We start from the raw sequence: 14969 nt of genomic DNA, 5'->3' as shown, positions 1-14969 counted from the left end.
AAATTACAGTAGATATTATTAGTATAGTGTACTTATAATGGAAACAGTTTAGCAACGATTAACGCACAAACAAGTAGCCTGGAGATAAAATTGACGTACTTCTGTATGATTTTTTCCTTTTTTAGTAGTTTAATTAAAAAAATTGTTTCTTTTTACAAAAAGATTGCAATAACGTTTATAAAATATGATATTTATCAGTTTTAAGTTAAATAAAGATACAGAATGTTGATCTTTAGTTACAAATATAAAATAATTTTACAACTTGAATAAAAGCACAAAAAAGGTTAAGGGTGCATATTTGAAATTTAAGGGATGATAAGTTAATAGAATGAGCAATATAGTGAAAAAATTTGAGTGGCGCAGTAGTTGAATTTAATTGGTAGAGTACTTTAATGACAAGCGATCAGTCAAGGTACACAACAGAAGAATAAAAAGTGGTGTCCTTTCAGTTATTGGAACAAAAACATAGCTTTAAAAATAAAAGGTCAATAATCACTAAATGCAAAATAAAAATGTTAATTTTGATCCGACTTGTTTTGAAATTGGGCTGATCTGTGCGGGCACGTTCCACACATATACCAACTCTATGGCTTGCCAATTCTGACATATGCCTACCCGGCATGGGGGGCTTTGTTGTACTCCACATTCCAGAAAAAACTGGAGGCCGTCCACAATGTGGCGATGCGAATGATTTTCAGAGTGTCGTGGTTTGTCAGAAATGCCACACTTCGCTACTATGCGGACATAAAAACCATGTTGGAAGTGGGCATAGCACAGGCATGCAGACTGTTCAGGAGAGCGACCATGTCCAAGCATAGCCATCTCAGGGACATCTGCTGAGAGGACCTTACACCACAAGATGTGAGGAAAAGGTCTCATGCCATGTTAGATGAACCACAGGCAGGATGAGGGTTTGTGTATGATAAACTAAGCCAGGAGCCTCTACATCAGATGAGCCAACAAGGAACTCCCAGAAATGATTGCGGGCCTTGAAAAAAGGTCATTAAAAAGAGTTGTTCTCATAAAGTCTCTTATTGTGAGTAAAGTTGTTAAGTTCATAAATGTATGGACATATGGTTTTTTTTTTGACCAAAATTAAATCAATTTTATTTACCCCATCCAGTATCATACAATACTGAAGAGAAAATATAATATAACATCCTAACTGTTGCTTAACAAATAATTAAACATTTAGTTGTGTTGTATTTTATTCAAATTAAATCTAAAATAAAATAATTACTTGAACCAATATCAATTATTCCTAATAGTATAGATATAGATAAAATTTAATGTTCCCGTGTGCAAGTGGGAACTTAAGAGCGATATTTCCATGTTTCATAAAAATGAAATTTTATGAAAATTTATTATGTAGGTAGGTTGAAACATGACAGGTTTGTCACATTGCCCTTAACGAGGTCTGTTATATCTTTTTTGCAATGTAGAACATGCCTTCTTTTTATGTCTGTTTCAGCTCTGTTTAGGTGAACCAGCACAATGACAGTGCCCATGCGATCCCCCAAACCCTTCCTGAGCACACGTGTATGTGTGGAAGTTGCCTCCAAACACTAGGGTCCCCGTGAAAGGCAAATTCCTAGAGCTGAATTATACTTCGTGCAAAACTCTATAAGTCAGTCCCCTCTTTCATTCCTTTTGTCCAGCCCGTATTCACCCACTATATTTCCTTCCTTGTCTTTTCCAATGCTTGCATTCCAATCTGAAACTATTATTCATCACCTTTTATGTGTTTAATCGCTTCATACACACACTCTTCGTCGTCATCACCACCATGGGTGCTTGTAGGCATATAGATGTTAACAATTGTTTTCTTTTTGGGTTTAGATTTTATCCTTATTACAATGATTGCTATGCATTTTGAAATACTCTACTCTTTTCCCTATCTTCTTATTCATTACGACACCTACTCCTGCATGCCCATTATTTGAAGCCGAGTTAATTATTCTAAAATCACCTGACCAAAAGTCGTTTTCCTCTTCCCACCGAACCTCTCTAATTCCTACATCTACATTTATCCTATCAATTTCCCTCTTTAAATTTTCTAACCTACCAACCTTTTTTAAACTTCTAACATTCCACGCTCCGACTCATAGAATGTTTCTGGTGACCCCTTCCATAGTAGTCCCCACCTGGAGATCCGAACGGGGGACTAGTTACCCCCGGAATATTTTACCAAGGGAGGTGGCTACATCATTTCTATATGAAAATGAAGAGAGCTACATTTTTCTTAAAAAAAAAAAAACAGTTGTAGTTTTTCATTGCTTTCAGCTGCACACTACTTAGAGGACTTAGTGATATTGATATGACCGTTTAAGTCATCCTGACTTACGCCCTTAACAACTACTGAAAGAGCTGCTGCCCTCTTTCAGGAATCATTCCTTAGTCTGGCTCTCCATAGATACCTCTCCGATATGGTTGCACCTTCGGTCCAGCTACTCTGTATCACCGAGCACTCAAGTCCCCTCACCAATGGCAAGGTCTCATGATTCATAGAGGGAGAATAGCCAGCCACAAATATTATCATCTAAAGCACTCATCTGAATTCGTGACTGTTATGGAAATTTTCAGTTATGTTGTACCTTATTGGACAGTGGATCTCAGGTGAATTTTTTGACTGAAGATCTTGCACAGTGGTTAAAACATAGGTGGTTTAGAAACCCATTACATTAGGATTTTTTGATAGCCTTGCTTCAGATTCAGAATACAGTACATCAGTGCAAATAGCTTCTAACCACTCCAACTTTTCGATGAACATAACTTGTAATCTTTTATCAAAAATAATTTCAGATTTACCCACGATGCCTATTGATTTTAAAAACTGGAAAATTCCAGCTAATATTATGCTAGCTGAACTGTTTTTTAACACACCCCGAAAGGAAAATATGTTATTGGGCGCTCAACTGTTTCTAAAAATCTTACGTATGGACCAATTAACTCACAAGGGAAGCTATCCAGTTTTACAAAATACTGAACTACGGTCGATTTTAACCGGTGAATAAGTAACTTATCAAGACACAAATATTTGCAGAATTTGATTGAAAACACCTGAACTTATTAAAAAAGTTCCTGAGCAGAAACAAAAGATTAGTTTAGTTTCTAATTTTTCTAAATTACTGCGTCTGCAGAGAACCATTGCCTATTGTATAAGGTTTGTTAATAATTATCAAACAACTCCGAGTGAAAGCTTCCTCAGACTTATCTGTATCAGAGTTAGATGCTGCTTTTTATGTTTGTATCAAAATATTGCCAGAAATCCAGCTAACCTCAAGAAATTATAGCCTTGTAAAATGGAGAAATTTTACAAACTAAATCATCTATTAGAGATCTACATCCATTTCTGGACAATCTAGGAATACTGTCAGTAGGGGGACACCTACAAAATTCAGAATTACCTTATCATAAATCCAACCAATCACTTTTCACATCTCATCATTGAAAATTAACATCTTCGCCTTATGCATACCATTCTGCAGTTAAAATCATCTTGTCTTTACGGGAAAAACATTGGATCCCAGGTATATGATGCCTGACTAGAACTGTTCTTCACAAATGTGTAACCTGTTTTAAACTAAATTTTGTAACTCATTCTCAGTTGATGGGAAACTTCCCATCTTATCGGTTGCATCCTGCTCACGCTTTTATTAACAGACGAATTGATTATGCATGCCCTATGTATATCAAAACTGGAACACGTCGTTCTAAACCCAAGGTTAAAGTTTACGTAGCTGTTTTTGTCTGCTTAGTAATGTGAGCAAATCAAATGGAATTAGTAAGCGACCTAACTACAGAAGCCTTTAAAGCTGCACTTCGTCGTTTTATGGTGTGAAGAGTGAATCTGTATAGTGATAATGGTGAAAATTTTAAAGGAGCGCATTATGAGGTAAATGATAACAGCATCAAAATATTTGAGAATCATCATCGGAATTGTGCCAGTGGACCTTTATACCACCATATTCTCCACATTTTGGAGGCATATGAAAAGCGGCCGTCAAATCTATGAAATACCAACTTAAACAAATAGCAGCTTAACATTTGAAGAGATGGCTATTCTATTAGTTCTAATTGAGACTTGTCTAATTTCAAGTCCTTTGTCAAAATTATCTGACAATCTTTTCTGTACATCCTACCTTATTTCTGGTCACTTTCTCATTCCTAACTCAGACCTATGTGATACAGCTGTTAACAGGTTGGATTGTTGGCTGCATGTCCAGCAGATAACTCAGCAGATCTGGAAGGAATGGTCAGTGGATTTCCTGAACACCCTTCAACAATGCCAAAAATGGACAATGACGGAAGCCAATCTCAAGGTCGGTGATGTAGTCATCATTAAAGAAGATAACCTACCACCACTACACTGGAAGATAGCGACTGTTGATCAGATTCATTCCGTTGCAGATAACCTGGTGCATGTAATGACACTTTGTAATGAGCAAGGAATGTTTAAGCGACCTGTTGTGAAATTATGTGAACTTACAGACTCCAATAAACATGATAAATAATAATTTCATGAACTTTACCTTTAATTTTGTTTAAATCTTTTGTGTTTTGCGTAACTGTTTTGGTGAGCACTATGTAACTTTGTTTGTTTGATTTAATTCTTTATTACTTTTTCATGTTTAATTAATAAAAAGTATATTAAAAAATATACTCTTTGGCTGGCGGCATGTTGGACATTGAGAAGTGGTGGGAGAACTTGTTTGGTTGTGGCCAGTCATTAAGTGAGTTGCGCATAGCATTTGTCAGGAGCAACATCGTCTTTGCTCCAGCAGTGAGCAGTCATGTTTTAGTACTTATCAGGAGCAAGATCGCCTCTACCTGCAAGTCAGTCGGATTTAGTATTTGTTGTAAGGCCAGTCAGTGTATGATTAGGTGCATTTGCTATGTCTTGTAGTTAAATAAATCTTACTATAAAGTAAATATCGTTTATCTTATATATCAAGTATTTCATGGTCCAAGGGATTGTTCCAGCCGTAGCATTGTCTTATGCAGTCCACTATCTCCAAATCAACATAAATTTTATACTTACATAGTATAGTATCATCCTATCATTCATTATACGCAATATTTCTATGGTCCTCCGACTTCATTATTTCTTTTGTTTCCAGAAGGTCAGTTTCTGTGTTTTCTCTGAACACCTTTAGTAAGAGTCCAGCTCTTCCTTCTGGATCCTCCACATGAAGCCCCTGCAAAGGCGCCTATTGACTACTTCAGCTACCACAAATTCAATGCATTTGTGGTTGCTGAGCGATTGTGTCTACAACTTGCCATCCTGAAATTTTCACGGCAAGATCCACTGATACAAATGTGAGGTCATGGGTAGAACTATGGACCTATATTCTTTTGAAGGTGGATGTTTCCCCAGTGTTCAAGTTATCAGTCATAATAAGCCATTACCTCTGCAAGGATCAACCCTCTTTAATCGGGCCACATTACCCCCCCCCCCCCTATCCATGCACTTAGAATTGAAGTCTCTGGCCACTAAGATAGTATGAGTCCATCATCCTAGTGCACAAACCAGTTTATCATTACTTCATGAGCTATACAGCTCATGAGCTATACGACTTCATGAGCTATACAGCTCATGAAGTCGTCCGTGTTAACATTAGGTGAGATGTAGCAGCTGAAGATTGCCTCACTCCCCAACTTGGCCCATGCAACTTCCAGAGTGGCTGACCAGGAAGACATTGAAGGTTCTTCTAATTGTTCAGTCAGTATTGTCATCCACCAGTTATTTACTGTCGATGATTCAACTCACCAACGAGTATGAAATCACAGTCCTCCTTTGCCAATGAGGTCACAAGAGGTCGTGGGAGGGCCTGCTTCTATTTGTATCGAGTTGAAGAATCTCATTTACAGATCCCACTCAACTGACTCCCCAATCCTGTGACCCTCGTTAACCACAATCAGTACATAGTGATTTTTTTCTCTACATTGGGCTTTAAAATTGCCCTCTCTGCCAGAATTAAAACAATATGTTGACCTGTCCAGTCCTTGCATTTTGTGGCTCTATGTCCTTCTACCCGACATCTATAACGTTCGTTTGTCTCCATGCTGGGGACCACTCAATAGCCCATCTTTAATCTGTCACTTACAGATTCTGCACACCTGGCTGGGATTGTTAGTGTGGCTACTTTGGTGTTTCCAAAGGTGTGTCTCATTGTCAAAGTTTGACAATAATTCTCGTCAAGGTTTACCTCGGTGAGGAGAGCTTTTTGTATATCTTCTGTTGAGGTCAGTTCATCGACGTTAGCTGTTTTTGCAGGTAACTTGGACACCCCTTCCACACCTTCTTGAATCCTTTTCTGGAGTAACTCTGCCCCCTGTCCCTCATCTTTCACTCGGATCAGAACGTCTTTATTCTGACCATTCCATAGGGACTGGATCTCCAGTACCTCATTTCCTTTACCTGTTTTAGATCTGCATATTTCCTGCCCTCCGCCCTGACAGCAATATTCTTAGTGTGGGGAGGGGATTTTCCCAACAGATGCACTGCGTTGAGCTATCTGCTCCAGATAGGTTTCTATGCTTCCATTCTTCCTTCTCCCTGCATACTCCAATAATTTTTTCATTAATGTACCAGCTTTGTTGGCTGCTGCCCCGAAAATGACTTTCACCTTCACCAGTTCATTTACTTTGCCAAGACGTTTTTAAGGTCATTAACTATCTTTACTTCTTGTGTAGAATTGATTACAGTTACGTAAAGGGTCTTTTTCGACTCCTCTATTTCTTCACCAAGGAGTATTGTGGTCAATGAATTATGTGCCAGCAGCTGACTGACCTTGTGCTTATTTGTTGAGTGCCATTCGCCTAACATTAGAGATTGTTCTAAAAAGGTTGTGGTAAACCCATTCTTTATCAAGGCCAAATCCAACAATGCAGCCTCATCAGTCTCCATCTTCTCTAAATAGCGCTTCTTTCTTTTATGTGGTGGTAGAATTCCTTCAGTCATTTCTTTCTTATTATGTCAGTTATTTCATCGTCCTCCTCTCTCTCTTCCAGTTGGTGGAGAGTATTGCTTAAATCAGGTTCAGTCTCAGTTTGACTTGCGGCACCTTATGTAGGTGCTTTACTATCCATCTTCTTCAGTGCCATCTTGTACATACTGATTTCCTCCACAAGTTTTGCCAATTCGTCCTGAACAAGTTTAAGCGCTGTCTTATTATTCTTATCGATAGACTGTTGAAAGTCGCCAGAGATCTCCTCAAGTTTGGTGGTCAGACCCACAAATTTGTTCTCCATGAGAACCTTCTCTTCCTCATCGGGAACTTGTTTCCTCTTTTTTACTTGTTCTGCTGCAGTAGCTTTTGGAACCTTCGTGGGCATGATCTCAACCATCGCTACTCATCCTTCCTCAGTACTAGTGGAAGGTTAATGACCCTTACCGATGACCTGCTTAAGGTCCTGCCAGCCTTGAATGGATCCATTCTAAAAGGGCCTGTATCCCAGGACACTTTATACAATGGGCTCGTGTTCACCAAACACTCTGTGTACCTTATTTAAATAAATTTAAATTAACTTAGCTTAAATCAATAAGATAATTACTTCCTGTCTTGATATCACTCTATTATATTAATAAATAGTAGAATATAATATCAATGCTATAAGTTAGATAATGATAACACACAGTATAACAAACAGTAACACGAATGTACTTAAATACACAAAATAGTTCAAATAATAATTAAAAAACAGTTAAACTAAACACATCCACACAATGTTCAGTGTTGAAATACATACAGTCATATCTTTCACACTTCATTTGCAACAAACACCTTGAAAATCTGACAAGAAATAGGAGAAAAAACAGACCTAAAGTGAAGTAAATAAATAATGAACATCCTTCCACCTCCAAGTTCTGAGCGTACTCAAAGCATACCGTAGCATACCTGCATCTGATGAATGAAATGTGTACCTACCTCTTGATGGTAGATCATATTCCATTCATCAGGGCAAAGCAGACCACACCAACAAATTATTATTACTGTTACTGACTGTCATTAATTAGTTTTGAAACTTGGAGGTAATTTTGAGTTAGTAATGTACATTTTCATCAGGCCTTATTTTAAGATTTATTTAAAATATAATAACCTTTCTTTTTATTTTTTAATGTGGTTTTAGTGTTGGGGGATTTGGAGGAAGTCCTGGTTCAGTCTTTGGAGGTACTCCTGGTACACCTAACAATGCATCACAGACAGAAGGATTGTTCCAGTCAACAGGTCAGTCAGTTGTTGTGACATGTTTAGAATATTACTTTCTAATTTCTGTGTATTTTTTTTCTTATCAGTTTCAAGTTTGGTAGTACTAGTATCGCATCATATGGTTATTCTTATTGCGTGTCTGGGAATATCTTGCTTAAATTGTATCATTTATTTTTTACTAACATTTTTCCGCCCTAGTTATTTTAAAAGTATTTTTAGAAATTCTATTGAAATTTTTGTATTTAATTGCTAATCAATAAAGAATTTTTTAATCGGTTCTGTTCAATTTCTGCTGATTTACTAATGATATTGCTGTCTTTAATAATATCATCATATATTCTGTTCTAGCAGTGTCATGATGGAGAATAGAAAATTTCCATTTTAAGTGCTTTATGAATTTTTTTACTATTTTAAATAAAAGTGCTGGTTACTCAAAAATGGGATGTACTATGCAACCTGTGTATACATCTTGTTATTTTATACTGTATGTCAATCGGATATGAAAAGGTTCTAAATTATAATACTTAAGTTTTAATAAATAATAATACTTTTCTTTTACTGAAAGTACAATTATTTAATAACAAATTAAATAATTGTTAATTATTTAATTAACAATTATTTAAATGATATTTTTTCTGTTAGTGACTTAATAAATTAGCTTTGTCCATTCAATTATATTTTAATTTTATTATTTGTTTTTCGAAGGAAATATTTACTTTAAAAATCAGCTGATAGATTTTATTTTTTTACTGAACAACTAAAAATGGTATTAATTTTTTAATACTAATCAGGAGTAAGATGAATTTATTTTGTAATATGTAATTAGTATTAGTTTAATCTTATGTTGCTAGAGATGTGCTTTAGTATTTTGAGGTTATTTTGTTAGTTAATCTTAACCTATTTACTGTTTATCTATTTATATTACTAGAAAGTCTTTAATTAGTTAAATGTTTTGAAACCATGCAGAGAAGAGTGAAGTGTGGACTATTTTTTTATGTCCATAATATAAATATTGATTATAGATATATGTTTTGAAACGTGCAAATTCAAAATTGTAGGTGGGATCATCACTAGTATAACAACAAAAAACAGGTGTTATAAACATTTCTTTCAGGAGTATTTATTACTCCATTTTTTACATTTTCTGTCTTTCTCTACGTAGTTGTTTGTAGATGGATTTACCTTTTTGCAAAATTAATATAATTACATGTTTATTGAAAATCCTGTACAACAATTTTGGTGTTAGTGGCAACAGCTATTTTGGGAGGTTGAGATGGTAGAGTGAATAGGAATTATCTTCATAAGGCATAACTATTAGAACTGTTTCAGTCATGATTAAGTTATCATAGTGAAGAGAAGAGGAGAGCTGGTTTTTAATTATTATGTAAGAGTATGAGTGGTGTGTAGGATAAAATCTGTAAAGTGATGAATTATTGGATAGGAAAATGTAAGTGTTGTGAAATTTAAAAATGCAAGTGTGAATGTAAATGTAGTTTACAGAAGGAAGTATATCATACATGCGGTACGTAAAGTTAAAATGTAATGTTCTATAATAACTATTTACAAAGAATATCATGAATTCAGGCAAGGTCAGATCAGAAAGGCAAGGTCAGATCAGAAAGTCAAGGATGATTTTTTAAAAAAATTACAAGATAAAATAAATAAGCAAAATGTAGATTTAAGTTGTATAAAAATGAGGATTTACAGCAGGTAGGTATGATAATAGTGAAAAGGTACATGATTTACAATAAAAGCGGGAGATAAAGATATAAAAAGTAGTAACATTACAGAAGTATTGTAAATCTCAAAAACAAGAGGAAAGGGTAGGGTTAATTTAAGCCAGAAAAGATTGCGATTATGTATGATAATCATTTTCCTAAAATAGAACAGACAATGGAAATTTATAGAACTAAACTAAATGCGAGGTCAGATAAAATAGAAGTTAGAACAATGTAGCACAGAAATAGAAAAAAATTGCAAAACATCTTAGGAATGTGAAATTGAATCGAGTAAATTTTGCTAATTTTATACTGGATTTCATATTAAAAAGTAGATTATAAAACTGCAGCATTTTTTTTTTAAATATCTTTAAGATTATTTAAATAAGAACAAAAATAATGTTTAAAGTTAGGGATTTACTGGATGTACATTTGAATAATGATAGTAAAAATAAGAATGCCCAAATTCCCTTTAAATTTCAAGAGTTTATTATAAAATTAACTCATCTAAATAATATATTTCAATGCTAGGAATGATTTTACAATTTGGAAATTATAATACTAAGCTTTAAAACTTAGAAAAATATGTATGAAAATACAAACTGTATTGATAATTGAAATAAAATCTGCGATGAATCTGTAAAAATGAATAATACTGTCATGAAGGCAAAAAAGAAATACGATTGTTGGCTAAAATTAACAAAAATAAAATGACACAGCTCGTTTTTGCCATAAGAAATTGGACTTTAATTTATCACACAAATAAACTGCATATAGGCTAATAATATGAAAATCTGCAATTTAACAAAGCCTGAAAACAAAAGAACTTAAATCACCTTTTTTACAATCATATACTTATAAACATAACATCAATAAACATAGTGTAACTGGAAAACTGTTGCATTACTGACATATTCTGTAATAATAAAAAATTTAGCAATGAACAAACGTCATTAAATTAGAAAAATAAACTACAATAATTCTTAGCACTGGCCTTTTCTGATTTATGAACATCTTCATACTTATCATTAAATAATTAAAACTTGCATTTCTAGTTTGTTGTAGAAAAAGGCCACGATAATATTCCAGTATAAAAAGAAAGTTAATTACAATATAATCAATTACATTCAAATTTCATGCAGTTAATATTATTCTACATGTTTTATTCTTATAAACTAGGCATAAAGCTAAACAAAAAAATGTATTTAAATTTAAACAAACAACATTATAGGTTTTGAAAAATATGTTATCTCTATAGTAAAAATTCACAACACAATTATCGGTGATACAACTAAATCGCATACAGAGCTTCTAAAAACAAGATACATAATTCTGAATTTTCAACTTTTAGTGGTGCCATCTCTTAGTTACAAAATGCAATGATACTGAACATCATCGCAGAAATTCATAAACAATACACAAAAATGTGAACCACTGCACCGTTTTAATATTGTGCGTTAATGTAAACTATGTATATATTAACATATTGAAGAGCAGTAATAAATCAGACAGTCTTTATTTTCATTTTCATATGCACAATGTTAACATGAAAACATGAACTCAATTTAACTCCAGTACATGATTTTCAGCTATTTTGCATAACTATAAGATATAAGATCAACTGACATTTAAACAAAGAGTTTTAATGAACAACTAGAATATTATTAATGATAGTTATTCAATGACCTTGTCACTACATTTTGGCCATTAATAGCAATAATGCTTAAGTGATTTACTGATGATCATTTAAATAATTATAATTGAAATGATCTCAAAAATGGAAAAGTACTGTACAATTTACAAAAACCTAAGCATCGATAAATAACAAATGTATAAAAACTAATAAAACATTCTGAAATTTACTTATTTAAAAAACGTTATTTCATGTATATCGTAAAATACCAGAAAAATAATAATTCAAGCAATCAATACATATGGTAATTCATTTCACAATTAATAATTTTAATTGACCTTAATCACACATTATTTTTTGTAAAAAATGAACTCGTGAATTAAAGTACACATATATACATACAGCAGTTTATATACTTGGCATAATCTACAGTGGTGTATCAGAAAATACAGAGGTACTAAAAATACACAAATTTGAAATAACCAGTTTGGAAAGATCCTGCTTCCATAAATTTGGCTGGTTTGTAGTAACTGAACCACTTTCAACAGAGTACAACAAGATGATATGGCGACCGAGTATTACCACACTAAAACGAGGAAGAAAACGTGACTTATTTTCAGTAACTAACTTCTGTAAGATCAAAATAAATACAGGTTGATTCAAAGAAACGGGAAATTTAAAAAATGAAATAACGCTAATGAAAACTTTTTTTTAGAAAATGAATTTTATTTCATGTAATTGTACAAATGTTGCCATTTTAGTATACATACATTTTAGTTTATTTTTTAAAGATGACATCTTCCAGGTGACCTCCTCTTCTACGTAAACACTCACAAAGTCTGTTCGTTAAATTGTTCATGGTTTGACTTAACATCTCAACTTCCGCAATTGCTTCTCGGATCATTGCCTTCAGTTCTTCCGTTGTAGCAGGTCTGCTGTGGATCACTTTGCTTTTAAGGTGACCCCACAAAAAGTAATCGCAAGCTGAGAGATCAGGCGATCTGCGAGGCCATCTAATGTCACCATTTCGTGAAATGACACGTTGTCCAAACAATCGGCATACAGCTGCCATTGATATTCGTGCAGTATGTGACGTTGCTCCATCTTGTTGAAACCAGGCTGTGTTAAGAATTGGTGGAAATCTCTTTTGTTGTTCCACAACAAAGGTTTCAAGCATGGCTACGTAACGAGCCGACGTCACTGTAATCGCAAGACCGTTCTCATCCTCAAAAAAATAAGGGCCTATAACACCGTAAGATCACACCACTCGGTCACTTTCTGGCTGTGCAACAGACGCTGGTGTAGCTGCGTAGGATTTTCTTGTGCCCAGTATCTGAAATTTTTCTTGTTAACAAATCCACTGAGGTGGAAATGCCCTTCGTCTGACATCCACAGTTCGTGCACAAACTCTTCGTTATCATTTATTTTCTGAAGCATTACATTACAGAATTGTGCTCTCACAACTGCATCGTTGGTTTCAGTTTCTGGACGATCTGCAATTTGGATGGATGGTATTGCAAGTCCTTCACTAACATTCTTTGAACACTTGAACTATGCAATTGTAAAGATGCTGAGAGATGACGGTTTGACCGATGTGGACTTCATGTGACAGCATCTTGTAAAGCTTGAATATTCTGTGGTGTACGGACGGTTCGCTCACGGCCTGGAGGTTTCTTTTTCATTGCCGAACCAGTTTCCTCAAAATTAGATATCCATGTTTTAATTGCATGTGCTGATGGAACACGGTCGTGCTGTCCCAGATTAAAATGACGGCGAAATTCTCTAAGCGCTCCCTCCACACTGTCATTATTTTTGTAAAACAATGACAGTGTGGAGGGACCCACGGCAACCAACACAACTTTCAAAATTCCCCGTTTCTTTGAATCACTCTGTATAAGTCCAATATTGATTGTGTAACACATAAAAACAATGTTTCTAGTACGAACACGTTATGAATGCACAAAGGCGACGAGTATAACCACAATATACGAGAGAGAGAGAAATGTGACCGAGTCGCAGATCCACACATCATGAAAGTCTGTCCTGGACTATATGAGAGAGAGAGAAGAGAGAGCGCATCGCAGGCTGGTCCCCAGGCCGGAGGACCAGCCTGTGCACCCACACATCGTGAAAGTCTTTCCTGCACTAATGAAAAAGTGGCGTGATGAGAAGAGGAGGAAACAAACTAGGCAATGGACAGAAGAGTGTGTGTGTGTGTGTGTGTGTGTGTGTGTGTGTACAAGAGGTAGTGTGCTAGTATTAGTGTGAGAACGATTAGCATAAACGGGAAGTTTGGGTACGAAAAACATAACAACGATTATTTTTAAAGCAAGCAGACCATTAAAAGAGTTATGCAAGACTGATAAAATAATTGCTGAATAAGAACAAGTTGAGGAAATGACGTGATCGCAGACAAAGAAAATTTAGACTTCTAGGAACTTTGACAACATTAAAATTAGAGATAACAAAAACAGTCAAGACTAGTTTGGTTAAATAGAAATTGCTTTTATGAAACATTGCGACCACAGCAGAAAAAATAATAACAAAAACATTATTGGAATAAAACAACTTTAAGCATTCGCGTAAACAACGATTCTGAAGATAAAATTTTGACAAATGATGTTTCAGCAGAAATATTACGGCATATGACACAAGTGTAATAAATGTTAAAGTACAAGTACTCAATGAAATCAGTAATGCTAGTTAATATGCTAAAATGTTATAGGTTGAACTTAATGGATGAAAAATAACATCAAATAATGATGATGTTATAGTTGATAATGGTGATTGTAGTAATAATGATGTAAGCAATTTTGAGGATAATACTGATGAAAACATTAAAAAAAAAATTGTTTAACCTTACTGTTGATAATAAATTTTGTTTATATATTTAAAAAAGGATTGGGTTGAGAAGATGTGGGTATAGAGTTGTTGGTTCACACACTATTGTAATCTTACGGGCAAAACATGTGAGAGGGAATGAGTTGATGAAATCAGTAAGGTTTATTTTAATCTAAAGCCTTTGTGCCTGTGATGTGCATTTCACGGACAACTGCAGTTTTCACACACTTCTGTAGACAGCAACCAGTGACAATATACCTTCCAGTATATTATCACAAATGTTAATAATTTTCTTTTTTCAGAATAGATTTCAGTAAATAATAAAAAAGGAAAACAAAAATAGATTAATTTGTGTTTTGTAGAGCGACCAATGAAACTTGTGTGAAGCAAATGATAGTTGTTAAATTAGGAATTAGTTATTAGGATAAAGAAATCTTAAAAAATCATATTCAATTAATATTTATGAAAATGACAAGCGTGACTGTATTACAAAGAGTTATTAAAAGAATTAAAAATATAACTGCTATAATTTAGTAAAAAAATTAACAAGGAAAGGGAAATTAA

The 14969-nt window shown here is 34.4% G+C and overlaps 1 protein-coding gene across 1 annotated transcript in view; it reads left to right on the top strand.

Annotated features, from left to right (window-relative positions):
- Positions 1-14969, top strand: part of LOC142317994 (uncharacterized) — a 483222-nt gene that overhangs the window by 447260 nt on the left and 20993 nt on the right. The window contains exon 5 of the mRNA XM_075354528.1: positions 8134-8231. Coding sequence (XP_075210643.1) covers positions 8134-8231 — 98 coding nt within the window. The remainder of the gene's footprint in view (positions 1-8133; positions 8232-14969) is intronic.

Source organism: Lycorma delicatula, chromosome 1 (genome assembly GCF_047948215.1).
Source record: "Lycorma delicatula isolate Av1 chromosome 1, ASM4794821v1, whole genome shotgun sequence".
Taxonomy (NCBI): domain Eukaryota; kingdom Metazoa; phylum Arthropoda; class Insecta; order Hemiptera; family Fulgoridae; genus Lycorma; species Lycorma delicatula.
The sequence above is the reverse complement of the archived record's forward strand: the minus strand, read 5'-3'. Positions and strand labels throughout refer to the sequence as shown.